The following is a 17,678-nucleotide window of genomic DNA, read 5'->3' as shown; positions in this document are numbered from 1 at the left end:
ATTATTGGGTCATGGCAACCAAACAGGACACACCCTCAGAGGTATATATAATGATCCCCAGCAGTGGCTGCCTGTTCACAGGAAGGCTGCAAAAAGCACCAGTAACAATGAAGACTTTGTGGGCTGCTTTGCTGGTGAGCCTCGTATGCATCGGAAAAGGTAAGGGAAATTGTGGCTTTGCCTTTGAGCAAACAAATAACTATGCATCACGGGTGGGTAGTTGCTGTTGGACTCCAAAGCCCATCACAGCCCTGCACAATATGATGAGGGGGTATACAGAAAAGCCCGTGGAAGGTGCCCACTTGACCCTTTCAGGTTTAAAAACAGAAGCAGAGGATTCTGGAAAACCAGAGGGATTTTGAAGGGTGGTATCCTTATGGACAGTGTGGAGCTGGCTGTTGGACTTTTGCTCTGAAATGGCTTTGTGACCATTTTGAGGGAGAGAAAATCGGATTCTTTGCAGGGTGTCCTCAGAAGTCTATTCAGAATGAGGGCTAAGCAGATTTGAAAACAAATTGAACAAGAAACAATACTATCTATTGTGTGTTACTTTTTCAAGATAATTAGAATATAACAGTGGTTCCTTTTGCTTTCTAGAAGTATTTTGAATTTTTTTTTTTTTTACAAATTTAAGCCACATTCCTACATTTTACAAGGACTGCTCCCCCTAGGAGTGATGTCATCAATTCCTTTTTCTTCTTCTTCACAACGTTAACATTAACAAGTGACTTTGGAGAGCTTTGTAATGAGCCATGCAACCGACTTTTAGGGGGTCCGAGAGCTGCCATCCTCCACACAAGCAGGGAGCTTCGTCCCATTCCCTTCGGATGGAACACCCAGAACTGTGTGGGGTCACACAATAAATAGTAAATTGGGATCAAAAACAGCGCACATAAAACAGAAAGAGAAAGGGCTTGGTGTGGTGGCCAAACAATAACCCCCAGACAGATGTGCCACAGAGCTGCGTCCGCAGCAGGCAGCTGTTGGAGCTGTTACCTGGGACCCTCACCTGTCGGAGAAGGTGGGAAGCACTCCATCGCTGGAGAGGCACAACTGCAGAGTAGATAATAGGCCAACATTTAAAGAAAATTTCAAAACTAAGAAGACAAAAACGTTGTGACACCTTAAAGACAATCTGCTCTATTTCAATGTGAGCATTCATGGAGACATCCAATGCCTCAGAATTGTCCACGGAAGCTCACATTAAAATAAGGCAGTTGGTTGCAGCAACATTTTTGTCTTCTTTATTTTGCATTTTTCTTCTGTTTCGGTCCTGATAGGCTAGCACAGGTTCAGAGGGACACTCCTTCCGAAAACTACAGGAAAGAATCTCCGTTTCCTCATGGGAGCTACTTTCAAAGAAGAGGTCGCTGCAATTTCTCTGTTACCTACGTGGGTCACTCTTTTGCCAGCTTCCTTAGGGACTAAACGGTTAACATCCTGGAAAACTGGTCCTGAACGAGTCGGAGATGTAGTATCACCCTTGCTCTAAGGCGTCTTTGGGTGTTGAGTCTGCCTGGGTTTTGTAGGTCAGAGACCGGCTGCAATGAAGCAGTAGAACAGGCATTGAAGAACGCCGGTCCAGGAACGGCTGACCTCGGTGGTGCATTTATTTCCCCCCTTCCTTTTGTGTAGTGGATTCGCTCTGGTGCTACCGATGCGAAGATGAACCTTCCAACTGGAACTGTATGAAAATGGTGAAGTGTGCGGAGACGGACAGATACTGTACCACGACGGTGACCACCAGTGGGAGAGGTATGTATGGATGTTTTTACCTTCCCTCTGAAGCAAAGGGCCTCAAAGGGACCGTGAATCCCCATGAACTCGGATTGGAGGAGGAGGGGACTCTAACCTGCCTCTCTAGGTGGAGAGATCCCACCGCTGCCCAGATTTTGCAACCCCTCCAACCCTTAAGACAGGCTGCCTGTGAAACTCCAACCTTATTGGCTGAGATGCTGGGAGGTCACGGGAGGTGGCCAAACATTCTAACTCGTGAGCAGAAAGGATAACAGGTAGAATGTAGTGTTCCATTTCCGAAGGAAAGTTTCATTGATGCCTGAACACACCAGGGTTTTTGCCTGGAGGACCCAAATGGCCACTCGAAATAAACAACGCTTGTTCCAATCTCTGCTAAGTCTGTGTATGTTTAAATATCCTGCCTGCTTGTACAAGAGTGTTTTAACACTCCCAGATGTCTTATATCTGGCTCACAAGGGAAATGTGTGTTTCCTGCTCTTAAACATTTTTCCCTGCAGCAAGGCAAACAAACAGACCTGCAAAAGAAATCAGTGCTTAGGTTCCAATTAGCAATAGAATGTCTGCTTTCAACATGCTCTTAAAGTCAGATTATTTTTTGCCACTTGAGGGAGCACTGTTTCTAGATATGGGATCACCGTTTGGTCTATGCTTGGCACAGAGACTCCATGCAGGAAAAAAAAAGGTTCTTCCAGATAGGGCTGGATGCCAGGTTGATTCAGAAGGACTAGCTGAAGGATGTGTAGAGTCTGTTTTGTTTTGTTTTGCTTTTTTGGTAATTGTTGAATTTCATTCCTCCTCTCGCCAAGACAACAACGTGTCCTACCGACTTAACAAGAAATGTGTCCCAACCTGTACCGAGAATTTCATTGACACCGGCATGGGAAGCGTTTCCACGAAATGTTGCGAAAGCTCCCTCTGCAATATTAGTGGGGCCAACAGTGTGAAAATCAGCAGCGCGGTGATGGCGTTGGGGACCCTGGCCAGTTTCTTGTACATCTTCCGATCAGGATTGTGAAGCACGGGAGGACAGCGTCTAGTTCCCCCCACCAAAAGACTAAAAGCATCCCCGCCTTGGTTTCCTGATGCATCCACAGAGCGGCTTGCTCACTCCGGCAGACTCTGGCCAGGAGCATTACAGGGCGGTCCCTTGCTGATGTCCCACCTTCCTGCTTGCTCGCTCCCGGATCCCTGGGGACAAAGTTTCTCTTTATAAATTTAATTCCCCTTGCCCGCCTCTTGGGATGCTTGCCCTGAAGCGACTCAATCCTTTTTCAGTGAACAGGAAATTCTAATCTGGGGAGCTGGTGATCCAGAGAAGACAGCAAAGTTGCAGCCAGAGTGTGGAAAGTTACTTTTTTGAACTCCCAGAATTCACTCCGTCCCATGGCCGTGCAGGCTAGCAGACACTCTCAGCCGAATGCTGGCTGTTGTATGCTGGGAGTTGATGTTCCCCAAAAGTAAATTTTTCTAAGACGTCCCTAGTGTGGCACATACCATACTAGGGTCACTTTGTTATACCTTCGGTAGCTTCCTAAGGTATTTCAAGTAAAATGAATTTCTTTCCTCTGTCTTTTATTCCACTTATATTTCACCCCCTGTCATTACCATTGTTTTAATGTTATTTCTTTGTATCTGTAATAATTCTGGTCCCCCCCCCCTTGTATCTCCAGGATTGCTCTGAGTTCTGTATTTGAACACAGCGTTCTGTTACTCTGTTCCCATGATCTTTAAGGTTGGACTCTTTATTAATAAAGTTTTTTGCCGTTTGATTTGGCCACCCCCTGGTCTTTGCTGATGTTCCATTTTCACAATGAAAACCAGTTTAATCTTCATCCTGATCGGTCTGTAATTTATTCACAGCAGCTAATTCACACAAAAAGCCAGCTTTAACAATAATAATTTATCTTCATCCTGGTGGGTCTGTGATTTATTCACAGCAGTTCATTCCCATGAAAAGCCAGCATTAATAACAATGATAATCTTGTGCTGTCAAATCCATTCTGATTTGCAGTGACCTTTTTAACCGTTTTCCAGGTAGAAAATACTCAGAAGTGGTTTCCCCTTCCCTTCCTCCAGAGGGCGCCCTGGGACTGTGCAGCTTGCCCAAGGCCGCCCAGGCTGGCTCTACATAGGAAGCACAGTCAGGAATCGAACTCCCAACCCACCTAAATTATTAATCTATCCAGTCACCACCCTGAATAAGAAGAACCAAACCCCATTGAGAGGAGCCCTTCGGGGAATTCTGAATAGGGCGCAAGACGAATATTCGCCAAACACTTTGTTCCCATCAAACATAAGACGACAACTTCATGACTCATTGCCACAGTGAGGGATTCTGGAAGTGACCAGTGATGACCAGAAGCCGCTTAAAAATAGCTCTCACCTCTAGCCTGTTTGAAAGCTCCCACTGCCAGCCCATTGGCTGAGTTGGAAGGAAGTCATGGAATGTTGTCAAACACGCTAATAAGAGAGTAGGAAGGGTTCGGGTTGCAGAAAATGGCGCTCCATTGCTAGAAATGGATTGGAAGACTTCCCCCGTGGAAAATGGGCTGGGAATAGGAGTTCTTCTGGGTGTTGGGATTCATTTGTGCCAGAGCTCCTCATAGCTTGGGCCCAGTTGCACAGCCATGAGGGAACTACAGATTATTCCTAAGCAACAAAGATGAGGCGCAGAGCTAACAGACGAGTGTTTCCAGACAAGTCCTCACATCCCATGCCTTTGAAAATAAGCAATAACTTGGAGAGAAGAGAAGTGAGAAGAAGGAGGGCGGGTGGGGGAAATGTCTACTAAAAAGAGAAATCATGTTCTGCATGAATCTCAACAGATGGGAAACCTTGACGTCTGAGCGTTCAGCCCGGAGGCAGGCGGTGCATCACGGCCTCTCCCATTTTGAAGAGACCCTTGCCCAGCAGGCCGAGGCCAAGAGGCCATCTCGAAACCAGCAAAATCAGGGAGATTTGCAAGGCTAGGTGATGGGGAACATGACCACAAGGGGTTGTTTTTAAAAGAAATGTGCATGTTATGAAACACTCTTGTGTAATAAGGAATGGAAGGTAGTGTGGAAACAAGTTTTGGGGGGGGACTGGACCTGCAGTCGCGCCCAACTTGGTGTTTCTTCCTGCTGATGGCCTCAGTCTCCCTCATTCTCTGTCCTTCCTGTGATTTCTGGCGAGGGAAACTGACCCTAATGGGTCTGTAGGAATGGACTGCCATCTGCAAAAGCTGGTCCTATACTGTATAGGACGTGCGTCTCTTGGCTGTCTTTCTCGCAAGAGTTAGGTGTGGCTACTCTATAGATCCAAAGCAGAAACTCCAGTTAACAACCTGTCAATAAATATTTGTTGTGCAATTTCTGCAACTTCTCTCCATGCTGATATTCCGCTTCAATCGCTAACAAGTCATGGTAAGAGTACTCTTTCGCCGTGGCCTCTATGGGCTGATCTTGGGCCGTTCCCACATTTGCTTGCTATAGCCTACGGGCTTTCTCCAGGTATAGAGAATTTTTCTGGAGCACAAGCAGATGATAAAATGATACAGCCATGGCGCTCACTTCTGTCTCTAGGAGGAACATTGGGTCTAATAAAATACCCCAACCTGGTTTACAAGAGGAATTTCTTCTCCATCAGTTTTTAGGGAAGTAAGAGCTGGACTTGTCAATGAACGAGCAACCAGCATCACCTCTGCTGTGTCCGGAGTCAACTTTGGTTTGTTAACCTTCAGCCCTTTCACCGTGACCTCCGGACAATGACAAAGGGATGCCCTAAGCCAGACCTGGGCAAAATGTGGCCCTCCAGATGTTGCTGAACTGCAACTCCCAGCAATCCTAGCCCACACAGCCAATAGTGAGGAGTGTTGGGATTTGCAGTTCAGCAACATCTGGAGGGGTGCACTTTGCCTGAGCACTTCTGGTTGCTTAGTTAAAGAAAGGTGTAGGTGGGTGTCATTAGCCTGTTGGTGGCACGAATCTCCAAAACTGCAGATGGTGCTAAGAGCAAGTTCCTTGTGGAATTCTCAGGGTTGTGTGATTACACACTTCTCCCATTACTTTGTGGGTCAGTAACTGCTGCCCAGTTCCATCCATATGGTTTCCAGTGTTGTCTCCTATGCAATTTTGGTATCACCTGGCAGGACAAAGTTCCAAATACAGTAGTTCTAGAACGAGCTGGAATTTTTAGCATGTATACATTGCTGAAGCAGTGATATCTACGTTGGCTTGGGCATGTCATGAGAATGGCTGACGGTTGATTCCGAAATATCTCCTGTGTGGAGAATGAGTGCAGGGAAAGCGCCCCAGAGGGAGACCACAGCTGCGATACAAGGAGATCTGCAAGCGGGATCTGAAGGCCTTAGGAATGGACCTCAACAGATGGGAAACCTTGACCTCTGAGCATTCATGGCCTCTCCCAGTTTGAAGAGACCCTTGTCCAGCAGGCTGAGGCCAAGAGGCAGTCCCGAAAGCAACAAAACCAGGGAGCCGGACAGGGGACAGACTGGATTTGTCTTCAGTGTGGAAGGGATGGTCACTCTCGAATTGGCCTTCTCAGTCACACTAGATGCTGTTCCAAGACCTCTGTTCAGAGCACATCACCATAGCCTCTTGAGACTGAAGGAGGCCTACACACATTTTCCAGTGGAGACCAGGAACAGGATACTGGCCATTCAGGTTTTTAATGTGTGATGATAGCTAGGTGAGTTAGGTACAGTACCTGGATGTGGAGCCAGAGGTTGGGAGTTTGATTCCCCACTGAGCATCTCCTGGGAGAAGAGCCAGCCTGGGTGGCCTTGGGCAAGCTGCACAGTCCCGGGACTCCCCCAGGAGAAGGGAAGTGGAAACTACTTTTGAGCATTCTCTACTTAGAAGCTCTTGAAAAGGGTTGCCAAAAGTCAGAACTGACTTGACAGCATGTGATTATTTATTATTATGGTGTGATGAGGTGTACCTTCCCCCAGGGTTGTGAGATGTCATACAAAGGCAGGAAATGAATTATTATTTGTTGTATTTTTACTGTGAGGGTAGAGAAAAGTAAGTATGAGATTTTTTTTAACCCTTTGCAACAAAACAGTGCGGCTGCCTAGCATTGCATAGCTTGACTTGGGGTAAAAGATGCAATTAGCTTTTCTGCCTTGTACGAAGAAGTCTGTTGGCCAGCTCTGTGAAGGAAGGTGAGCGTCGCACTCTTAGCTGTGCCACTTCTGGCTCTGCTCACACTGGCTGAGTGTGAAGCTCAGGTGGGAAACAAGAGGGGCAGGATCTGTCCTCGATCATCCCGGAGTGAAGGACATATAATAACGGGCTCAAGCAACGGGAAGCCAGATTTTTGTTGAATGTTACGAAAAACATCTTAACTGTTAGAACAGTATGACAATGGAGTCAAATACCTAGGGAGGTGGTGAGCGCCCCCTTTGAGAAAGTCAGCGTAGGGTAGTAGGTGGAGAGCTGGGCTGGGACTTAAAAGATGTGGGTTCAAATGTATGGCCATGGAAACCTGCACACTTCACATACTCCAAAAACCCTTCTACATCACTGCATGTCCGTCAGTAGTGATGCGATGGCACCCAACAATAACAACACACCTATCTTGGGTGCCTGCTCTGATGTATCATAAATTGCCTTTGGAAATTAAGGAAACTCATCCACCACACCCACGGCCATCCTTCTCGGTCTGGAATTTGGCCTCTTTTGTTTCCTCCTTCTAAGACCTGGAGGCGATGCTGTTGTTCTAGCACCATTGACAGCATCCTCTCCGAAGGACCTGAGAGCGTTCCCCTTTCCAGGCTCCAGGCCATCATGAAGACTCTACTCCTCGCCTCCTTGCTGGGGGCCATGCTGTGCGGAGAGACAGGTAAGGCATGTCTGCATTCACCTTGAACTTGGTAAGCGAGCGGTGTATCTGGAGACTTGGGAATGTTGGTATCCAATTCATGAAAGCATACTGGGTGGTACTCTTAGCCTGGCCAGTTAGAAATCCCCTCCCACCCACCCCGTGTGTGTGTGTGTGTGTGTGTGTGTGTGTGTGTGTGAGAGAGAGAGAGAGAGAGAGAGAGAGAGAGACAGACAGACAGACAGACAGACAGACAGACAGACAGACAGAATCAACGTTTCCCCCTTCTCTGCATAAAACCTTTTAACTCATCCATCAATGCCATACCTTCTGCTCTGCCAACGGCACTGGGTACCAGCCAACACTACAGGGGATACATTCTGTTGAAACTCAGAACGGAGAAATAGTTACAGCTAAGAGTCTTGGAGCGCCATCTGAGGAAGTGTTCTGTATTCCTCAAAAGCTTATGCCCAATTAAATGTTCTAGCCTTCCATGTGCTACAAGGCTTAACCGTTCTCTTTACCCCAATGACAGAATATAACAGGCACTCTCCAGGATGGTGGGGGTTGAAAACAAGGGGCCTAACAGGTCCTGATCACAGTTTGCATTCTACTGAATACTGGCAGCTGCATTTTTTTGAAAAATGCTTTCTAGCACCATCCCCTTAAGTGGAGAGAGACTGTACATGATGAGGTAGGAAAGGATGTATGATCAGTTACCTGATTTCCTTCAGAACGGATAGGGTTGATCTCCTTGCAGTCCAGGGGACTCTTAATGGTCTCCCCCAGCACCACAATTCAAAAGCATCAATTCTTCAGCGTCAGCCTTCTTTATGGTCCAGCTCTCACTTCCATATATCGCTACTGGAAAAACCATAGCTTTGACTATGTGGACCTTTGTCGGCAAAGTGATGTCTCTGCTTTTTAAGATGCTGTCAAGGTTTGTCAAAACATAATTTGCTGTAGTTAAAACCAGCCTCTGCAACCTGTCCTCTCTACTTTCATTTGCCCTAGATACTGGAAGGTGTGGGCAGACAATTCATGCAGAACTGTTGGCTTCTGTATAGCTTCTGAATCTTTTCTGACATATAAGCTCTGTGATGAGGCTCCTTGGGAAATGGAAGTGTGGTGTGTGATAGATATGGAATGCCAGGCTGGTCTCCTTATGAGGCCTGACTGGGGAAAACCCTGTCCTTCAAATTCCAGCCCAATAGGAAGCAGGATGGACATGTGTCCTATGTTACAGGTGGTAATTATTTAAAAGACGTGGGTACAAGATCATTATCTTATCAATAAGTACAAGAAGGGAGGTCTGGAAGTTATCCGTCCATCATTAGCATCCAGGCAGCAGAACAAGCAACCATGTATGCCGTTTGATCTCATCATCCTCACCAAAGCCTGGAAATGAACAATATGAATCTTATGATAAAAATCTTACAGGTTTTCTGTCTTGGAAAGGTGCAATGAGACAGCTCTAAAGGTGCCTGATCACACGGGAAAGGATGGTTTTAATTGGCGTTGTCTCCTTGAAAGTGACCCTTCCATCTGCTGGGAAATCTCTCCAGCCCAGCTCAAAGCGGGGAAAAAGAAACACCCCAAACTCTGATGTTCTTTTGTTATGGTGATACCGCTGTGGGTCCGAGGAAGTGGGAGAAGTTTTTAGAGGAAGTGGGAGAAGTTTTTAGATAGCTGGATAGTTTTTTCAGAGTGCTGTCCTCTGAAGATGCCCATGGCCACAGAGACTGGCGAAATGTTAGGAAGAACAACCTTCAGAACACGGCCAAAGAGCCTGAAAAACCCACAACAACCACAGTTTTTTCCCCTCTGTGTTGTATTAAGCTGCTTTTTTTGCACTTACTGTATTGCCATTTTAACAGGTGTGATTGTTCCACTGTTTTATAAGCATTCTAAGGCGCTGAAGGTTTTTATAAATTAGAGCCACACTGAAACAAGCACAGTACAGTGGTGCCCCGCTTGACGACGATAATACATTCCAGGAAAATTGCTGTTAAGCAAAATCATCGTCAAGCGAAAAAAACCCATTGGAATGAATTGAAAACCAGTTAATGCGTTCCAATGGGTAAATACAGTGGGGTCTTGACTTGAGAACTTAATCCGTATTGGAAGGCGGTTCTCAAGTCAAAAAGTTCTCAGGTCAAATCTGCATTTCCCATAGGAATGCATTGAGAACCATTTGATCCGTATCTGCTCTTTTCTGTCCATAGAAACTAATGGGAAGCTGCTATTGCGCCTTCGACCACTAGAGGGGGATATTTTGTTTCTTTTTTTCTTAGGTCAAGAAAGGTTCGGGGAAGGCAGGGAAAAGACAGTCCAGGCAGTCCAGGACCAGGCAGTCCGAAGACTGTCTCCCAATCCACTCTCGAAACGCTGGGAGGAGTGAGGAAGCAGACAGGCACCCTTTTCACTGGCCAACAGTTAACTGAAAGTTCCAATTTTGCACTTTCCCTGCCTCCCACTTGGTTTTTTTTCAGTTCTTAACCCAAATCTAAGTATGTAAGTCAAGTCAATATTTTCCTATGAGAGTGGTTCTTAAGTCAAAATGTTCTTAACTCGAGCCGTTCTTAAGTCAAGACCCCACTGTACCTCATAGTCCAGTGAAGATTGCCCATAGAGAAGCACCGCTCAGTTGTTTAAAATCGCTGTCTTCCAAAGCTTCTGTCTGGAAAACAGCCATTTTGCGAAGGGAAGCCATTTTGCGGAGCCGGTAAAAAATCGTTTTGTGAACAAATGGTTCATGAAGCAGGCACCTAATCAACGTAAAGCGAAAAAACCCATAGGAACCATCATTTTGCGATCGCTATAGCGATCACAAAAACTCATCGTCAAGCGGGGTCCTCGTTAAGCGGGGCGCCACTGTATATAAAATACATTTCAGAATAGTATTCCAGGAAAGATGACTGAACACAGAAAACTCTTGTTCTCTGTTGGTTGTTGTGGGTTTTCCGGGCTGTTTGGCCGTGTTCTTAAGGTTTTTCTTTCTAACGTTTCACCAGTCTCTGTGGCCAGCATCTTCAGAGGACAGGAGTCAGAATTCTGTCTGTGCTTTGTTGCTGTTTGTTGAGTATTTATAGCTGTGGGATCAGCTGTTGTCCCTTTCAGGACATTGGGTGATTATGGTGATCAGTGTTTTTGTTGTTGTGGGTGTATTGTTGTGATAAGGGGGAGAGATTATCTGTCTGTTCTCTGTCTTCGTATGTGTGCATGCAGTGCTTTCCCTTCAGTGCTACAAATGTGAAGATCAGTCTTCCAACTCCAACTCTATAGAATCGGTGAAGTGTGCAGAAACAGACAAATTCTGTGTCTCAACCATCATCACGGTAGGGAAAGGTATCACACATTCTTCTTATGTTCTCTCGGATCTGACAGTTCTCAAGGACAAGGTGAAATGCCATTAGGCTTCTGTAAGCCCCCAAACCTGGTTTTGTTATTGGCTGACGGGCACTGTATCTCTGCAAAGGGGCAGGGAACGGAGATTATTCTTTTTGCTTCTGCTAGTCCATTGTGGATATGCTGAATTACTTAGATCAAATTTGCCAATTGAAACTGCAGCTGTGGTCAGTTTCTCGATTGGCACAACACCCAAGGCAAAGCATTTTTTGCTTTTGCAAAAATTTAATTGAAGTGATTTAGTGCATCAGCAATGGTCTGGTAGAGGCAAAAAGAATAATTTGACTCCCTCTTTCCCTTTCCAGAGGGGACAGGAAAGTGTTAAATTGACAGCAGATGGAGCCGGAGGGTTGCTTGAGCTCAATATACCATCTGGACATGAGGATCATGCCAAATGGCATATCACGCCTCCTCTTGACTCCTTCCTCGCTAAATGATAGGTTTCTCTGGCTCTGCGGCCGGAGGAGGAGAGAAAGGATGCAGAAAGACAGATAGGCAGGGTATAAATGAATGAATGAATGAATGAATGAATGAATGAATGAATGAATGAATGAATGAATAAATAAATAAATAAATAAATAAATAAATAAATAAATAAATAAATAAATAAATAAATAAATAAATAAATAAATAAAGGTGCAGTGGTAGGGTCAGCCATCCCTTGGATGCAGAAGAATGAACCCAACATCCGGTGGTAGGACCTAACTGTGATCTAATTCTTCTGTTTCATTTTTTCCCACCTCTAGGGGAGAACGCTGAACGCCAGTTCACCAAGGGGTGTTCTCCGAATTGCACTGAACGGGAAGTGGACACAGGTGTAGCAACGGTTACTTCTAAGTGTTGCACTTTTTCCTTTTGTAACAAATAGAGGCTGTCGTTGGCAAGCGAGCAGGACTCAGCCGGCCTTCGGTCTCCTCCAGCTGGGCTCATCTTACACCCACCCAAATGTTCCCGGTCTCTGTCAACGTGTTGGATTCCTTATGAATAAAGATTTGTCACTTAACTTCTCCCTTCTTGGTCTTCAGTGATATTTGTTAACCCCTGACCCGAATTCCTGCCATACATTGGCGAATCATTTATCCTCTTCCTAGCGTTGTTCTTATCTGCCATTAAGTGAGAATTGACTTATAGCAACCCCAACAGGGCTTTCAAGCTAAATGAGATATTTAAAGAGTGGCTTTATCAGTTCCCCTCCTCCAGTGAGTTCCCATGGCCAAGCGGGGATTCGAACCCTGGTCTCCAGAGTCCTAGTCCGTCACTCTATCCATTGCACCACACTGGGTATCCCTTCATCCTTTATCCTAATAGAACCCTAGCCACCCAGAGTGGTAGAATATACCAGATGGGCGGGATATAAATCAAATCAAATCAAATCAAATCAAATCAATCAATCAATCAATCAATCAATCAATCAATCAATCAATCAATCAATCAATCAATCAATCAATCAATCAATCAATGAAATAATAGGTCCACCAAACTGGCCAAAGCCCACTTTAGAGCCTGCCCCAGGTTGGTTGGGTCCCCCATGTAGGACCACCTATTTGCAACTGCCCCGGGGGCAAATTCCAGCAGAGGAAGACAGTAGGCAGTTAAGGGAAGCCCCAGCCGTCTGCTTCCATTGCAGTTGGTCTCCAGCTACTCTGATCGTCTTCCTTTTAAACACCCCCCCCCCCGATGGTACCCTCAACATTTCACCTTTGTTTGATGCTGTTGCTGCCATCTTATGAATGAATGCTGATAGTCCAAGTCAGGTGTGTTGGACGGATTTGTAAGCATCCAGAAAGGCAGGCTAGCTCAGTGGTTTAGGGTCTCTGGCTGCGAAGCCAGAGGTGGGGAGTTTGATACCCCACCGTGCCTCCTTGACAAGGGCTGGACTTGACCGTCCTTGCATGCATCTGCACATGCAGAGGTGCATGCTTGCATGTGTATCCCCACACACATATGCACGCACACACATGCTCCTGTTCCTTCGGCCCTCTTAGATCTTGAAAGTATTCGGTGTGGCCCTCAGGTAAAAAGTTTGGAGACCCCAGTTCTAAGGTATGAGAAGGCAGTCTGTAGCTCTTCAGATGTTTCTGAGACTGCCACCCTATCAGCCCCTTCCAGCATGGCCAATAGTCAGAGATGATGGGACTCGCAGTCTTTAGAAAAGTGACTTTACTTTCCATGGTTTCTGCATGCATGCGTATCCCTGGAAAATCTGTGAAAATCTCATGCTAGTGTAAGACAAAGTAGGACATAGAGAAGGGAGAATCAGGCCATTCAAAGTGCCCCCCATCACGGACAGCTTTGCGGCGGTACAGAGAAGTAAAGGAAACTCAGAGACCTCTATGGTTGAGTTGAAGTGAATCCTGGGTTAAAACCCAAGGTTTAAATGGCAGAGGAGTCCTTTAGGCTCGGGCCAAGCCAGGCATGTTCTTCCCAGGCCGGAACAGCCGAGAAAGCTACCGCCTTCAAGGAGAAAGCCTTCCGTCTTTGCCCGTGGCCACTTCACTTGGGAGGCCACAAATTGCACCAGCAGTTTTCACAGCAAAAGAGAGAATTGAGCGCCCTGTTTGGATACTCCTTTTCGGAGGGACAGCGTTCAGCGCACTTCTTGGTGATCAGCACCTGGGAGTCGTTCCCTGGGAGCAGAAGGGGAACAGGAAGAAAGAACTAATGAAGTCCTCCTGGAGTGCAAAAGAAATTCAGGTTAGGTAAGTATTTAAGGATGCTTGATTCAGCTGACCCCCTCTCCGCCTGGCCTCTTCCTTCCTTCCTTCCTTCCTTCCTTCCTTCCTTCCTTCCTTCCTTCCTTCCTTCCTTCCTTCCTTCCTTCCTTCCTTCCTTCCTTCCTTCCTTCCTTCCTTCCTTCCTTCCTTCCTTCCTTCCTTCCTTCCTTCCTTCCTTCCTTCCTTCCTTCCACCCATCCACTCTTCATCTGCTCCTTCCTTCCTTCCTTCCTTCCTTCCTTCCTTCCTTCCTTCCTTCCTTCCTTCCTTCCTTCCTTCCTTCCTTCCTTCCTTCCTTCCTTCCTTCCTTCCTTCCTTCCTTCCTTCCTTCCTCCCTCCCTCCCTGCCTGCCTGCCTGCCTGCCTGCCTGCCTGCCTGCCTCCTCCAAGAGACAAATACAAATATCCCGTCTCTAATATACCGCCCCATTTGTGCAATGCACTATCCTGAGCAGTTTTCAATGTAGTAAAAAAGACAATAGCAGAAACAACTAGAAGAGGAGTAATTTGCAGGAAAAAGAAAGAAAGTGAGGCATAACATCTTTGAGAAGCAAGGTTTTCAGGAGCCTTTTCAACGTGGAGAGGGAGGGGGCCAGGCACACCTCCACCAGGAGTTGACTGCGAAGGGTTGGCACCACTGCAAAGAAGGCCCTGCTTCTCACGGATGATTTCCTGGGGCCTCCTTCGGAGTGGCTACCTGGAGGAACATCACCTGGAATGCCCCACGCACAAGCAATCTCCAAAATCTCCTGTTCTCAGCTGTCCTGCTTATCTCCTGAAAACTTCTAAACTACTCCTACAGGTGGCAAAAAAGTTACTTTTGGGGAATATGGTTCTCATACTCCCTTGGTAGATTCTAGGAGTTCAGATCTCCCCGCCACACACAAAAAAAGTTCCATTTCTACATTTTTCCCTCCCTTTTCTGGCTCCCTTTCCTAACATTTCCTGGGTGTCTCCCCAGGGTGAAACGTATTAGATCACAACTCTATTTTGTTTTGCAGCAGGAGACCAACATCCATTTTCTGAGTTTTTCTTTTAAAAAACACAACAACCCCTATATTCTACTGCAGAGTGCCACGGATACCGATGATTTCGTACTTGTCGGCAGATATTTTTTTCCTCTGAGCCTGGACATCTTCCTGTTTGTGGAAGATGTGCTGCTACTGCTAAGCATTGGTAGAGGTTTGCTGCTGAAGATGCAAAGCATAGAGAAGTTCCTTTATTTCCCCCCCCCCCCCCCAGACTACAGCTCCCCAAGTGTGGTCATAGCCTTGGGGATGAAGCAGCAGAGAAGTAACTTCTCCAAGCCCCACGAAGAGGGTAGACCCATCCGTGAATGATGTACCCTCTCGAAGACCACAAAAGATGCTGGAATGGTCTAAGAAGCAAACGATCGAGTCCCTCACCTTTTGCCGTGACTGTGCCGATGGTCACGCATCTTCGCTCTCCTTGGGAGCAACGGGTCGCGCGCAGGCAATTCCAGTTCGAGGCCTCGTTTTCACATTGGAAGCAAATCAAGGCGTGAGCTGCAAACCGAGGAGAAAGAGGATGGGATGGAAGAACGCATTTTGAATGGGAAATTTCTGGCGGCCCTAACCCTCCGTTGGAAAAGTGTGGCTTTCTAGGGATGGGCAGTTGAGGGTAGGAGGTCTCCTGCCTTGGGCAGGGGGTTGGACTAGAAGACCTCCAAGGACCCTTCCAGCCCTACGACGATTCTACAATGTGATATGGACCGGGACAGGAGGCCACCTCAACCCCAAAATCACAGGGGGAGGACCTCCCCTGTCTCAGTCATCATGAGCCATCACTGCTTCCAGGTGCTGCTAACTAGTAATACCCGGCATCCTCAGCCAACATAGCTGATGACAATGGTGCATGGGAGTTGTAGTCCAAGCACAGAGTGCGGGCCAGGCCTTCACTCCCTTTGCTACAAGTTGCCTGAGACCCTCCAAGTCAATTACTGGTTCACCTAGTTCAGCGCTGTTCTATTTACTGATGACACTTGTAAGGAGACAGACATATTTCCGTAGGGGAAGGAATGGCTGATGGAACAGAAGTCAACAGAACAGGTGGGAAGGCCGGGACACCTTCCAGACAAACAAGCAAGTCAACACAGAAATAAATGCTAGCTATGCCGAAGCTAAAGTTCCACAGGTAATGTGCCATGTATTGAAAGCCTAAAATGCTTTAAAATATACAGTAATAATGTTGCTAAACCCATCACTCCAGGAACATAAGCTTTTTGTGGATTGCAACTCATTTCTTTAAATGCGCACACCAAAATAAAGTAAATAAAAACTGGGGTGTGATGTCCAATCCATAGCTTCCTCAGTTGTAGCTGGAAAACCAGAACGCTAGTGCAGCTGGCATCTTTCCTAATTTACATCTAAGAAAAGAGCCTGGCAAAATCCATCCGGCCATGAGCTTTTAGGACTCTTATGTTCTTTGCACCAGTACAAGCCTGATGAAGTGGACAGTCTTAATTCAGGAAAGCTAGCAGATTGTATGATTTTTTAAAAAAAAAATCAAGATAGCACCTACTCTTGCAAATAACAGATATATCGAGTAACCAGACTATTCCATAATTTTAGTATTGAGTTTATTGACCGTTTTTCATATAATATTTGTTTAATTCTTTTTTAATATTTGTGTACTCACTGTTTTTAGCTTTTAAATATTGTCTTTTAATTGTTGCAAGCCACCTTGGGTCCTTTTAAGGAGAAAGGTGGAGTAAAAATATTTCAGATCAGTCAATCAATAATAAATAGTTGCCGGGATCCATTTTATCCAGGCCAAGAGACTTGATCTTGTGTTTAAAACAGCCATATTCTGAAATCGTGAAATGGCTCTGGGCTTCACAAGCCTATTACCGTGTCTTACGAGCGCACTGCAGGTTGTGATTTGTAAAGCCGAGCTCCTGAGCATGCACAGAATTCCCTGGAACTTGAGCACAATAATAGGTTAAAATCATACCAACATCTGCAACATAGCAGGGGGAGCATTTGTCTAATCACAGTCAAGAGCGACCACTTCCACTCTTTGAAGTGGCCGTGGTTCAAAGCCAGGCTGATTCTTTTGAGGTTCAAACAAGCTTACCTTCTCTGGATCTTCCTTACTAGCACTGTTGTTGTTGCTAAAATCAACTTTTAAAAAATACCTTTATCAACCCAGAATGAAATCAATGCCGAAAGGAGTTAATTTCGAGCTCGGATCCTGCTTAATTGGAAGTACAGTAGATTCACCAAGACCAACGTCCATGTAAACATGGATGGACCTCTTGCTTTGAAAAGGAGGGTCATGCTGTTTTGTTTTCTCTACTGCACTTCTGTTTCTAAGCTCTTGGTTTCCCTTGGGCTTCCATGAGGAGACGCGGGAGACGATTCTTACCTATCTGCACGCACAAGGCAAGGGCACCCAAGAAGCAGAGGAGAAAAGAGGCCGTCTTCATAGCGGGTTCCCTGCTTCTTCTCAACGAGCCAAGGAAACCTTTGACAAGTTCTTTGACAAGCCTGAATCCCAGTTGGAAGAAATTGTGGAATATCTGGATGTCACAAGCAGGAGGGTGTGAGCTGCTTGGGAGGATTTCATAGTGTAGGAGTCGGTGTGGAAGGTGGAACAGCCTACGGAAGAAGCAAGGATGGGGTGACCAAGGTTCACAAAATACGTGCGGCTCTTGGGCCTTGGCGGTGGATTTTTTATTTTTATTTTTTAGGATTCAAATGGGCGAAAGGAGTCCCTCAAGGCATTTCCTGGAACGCTTGTGAAGATGGTGGAATGCTCGTTGTACACTGGGAGACTTACACCTACATCCATCGCTTGGACCTACAATTCTCACAACCGCCACCTGTCACGGTCTTTAAAAAGTAATTTTTTCCAAGCACTGCTGAAATCACAGCTCAGTCCTGCGGCTTTTTAGGGAACATGAGAGAACCGTTGCCTTCTCTCTTTTCATCTACCTTGTCCAGACTGTTGTGAG

The 17,678-nt window shown here is 46.1% G+C and overlaps 2 protein-coding genes across 2 annotated transcripts; one reads left to right on the top strand and one right to left on the bottom strand.

The window, feature by feature from the left end:
* Nucleotides 1-94: 94 nt before the first annotated feature.
* On the top strand, nucleotides 95-3,590 carry LOC110089054 (lymphocyte antigen 6E-like). Its single transcript, XM_020811825.3, has 3 exons — nucleotides 95-159; nucleotides 1,636-1,755; nucleotides 2,565-3,590. Exons 1-3 carry the CDS (start codon nucleotides 108-110, stop codon nucleotides 2,771-2,773), a joined length of 381 nt encoding a protein of 126 aa, XP_020667484.3. The 5' UTR covers nucleotides 95-107; the 3' UTR covers nucleotides 2,774-3,590.
* Nucleotides 3,591-13,162: 9,572 nt separating this feature from the next.
* Nucleotides 13,163-17,315, bottom strand: LOC110089055 (lymphocyte antigen 6E). Its single transcript, XM_020811826.3, has 3 exons — nucleotides 17,090-17,315; nucleotides 15,109-15,228; nucleotides 13,163-13,616 (listed from the first exon to the last, which is right to left on the bottom strand). Exons 1-3 carry the CDS (start codon nucleotides 17,148-17,150, stop codon nucleotides 13,483-13,485), a joined length of 315 nt encoding a protein of 104 aa, XP_020667485.1. The 5' UTR covers nucleotides 17,151-17,315; the 3' UTR covers nucleotides 13,163-13,482.
* Nucleotides 17,316-17,678: the final 363 nt, after the last annotated feature.

The sequence above is a fragment of the Pogona vitticeps genome, chromosome 4 (assembly GCF_051106095.1).
Source record: "Pogona vitticeps strain Pit_001003342236 chromosome 4, PviZW2.1, whole genome shotgun sequence".
Lineage (NCBI taxonomy): Eukaryota > Metazoa > Chordata > Lepidosauria > Squamata > Agamidae > Pogona > Pogona vitticeps.
The sequence above is the reverse complement of the archived record's forward strand: the minus strand, read 5'-3'. Positions and strand labels throughout refer to the sequence as shown.

Coding starts and splice junctions, on each gene's coding strand:
- LOC110089054 (XM_020811825.3), top strand. CDS start 108: ATGAAGACTTTGTGGGCTGCTTTGCTGGTGAGCCTCGTATGCATCGGA. Junction 160..1,635: donor CCTCGTATGCATCGGAAAAG/GTAAGGGAAATT, acceptor CCTTTTGTGTAG/TGGATTCGCTCTGGTGCTAC. Junction 1,756..2,564: donor GGTGACCACCAGTGGGAGAG/GTATGTATGGAT, acceptor CCTCTCGCCAAG/ACAACAACGTGTCCTACCGA.
- LOC110089055 (XM_020811826.3), bottom strand. CDS start 17,150: ATGAAGACGGCCTCTTTTCTCCTCTGCTTCTTGGGTGCCCTTGCCTTG. Junction 15,229..17,089: donor TGCCTTGTGCGTGCAGATAG/GTAAGAATCGTC, acceptor CTCGGTTTGCAG/CTCACGCCTTGATTTGCTTC. Junction 13,617..15,108: donor CGGCACAGTCACGGCAAAAG/GTGAGGGACTCG, acceptor TTCTGCTCCCAG/GGAACGACTCCCAGGTGCTG.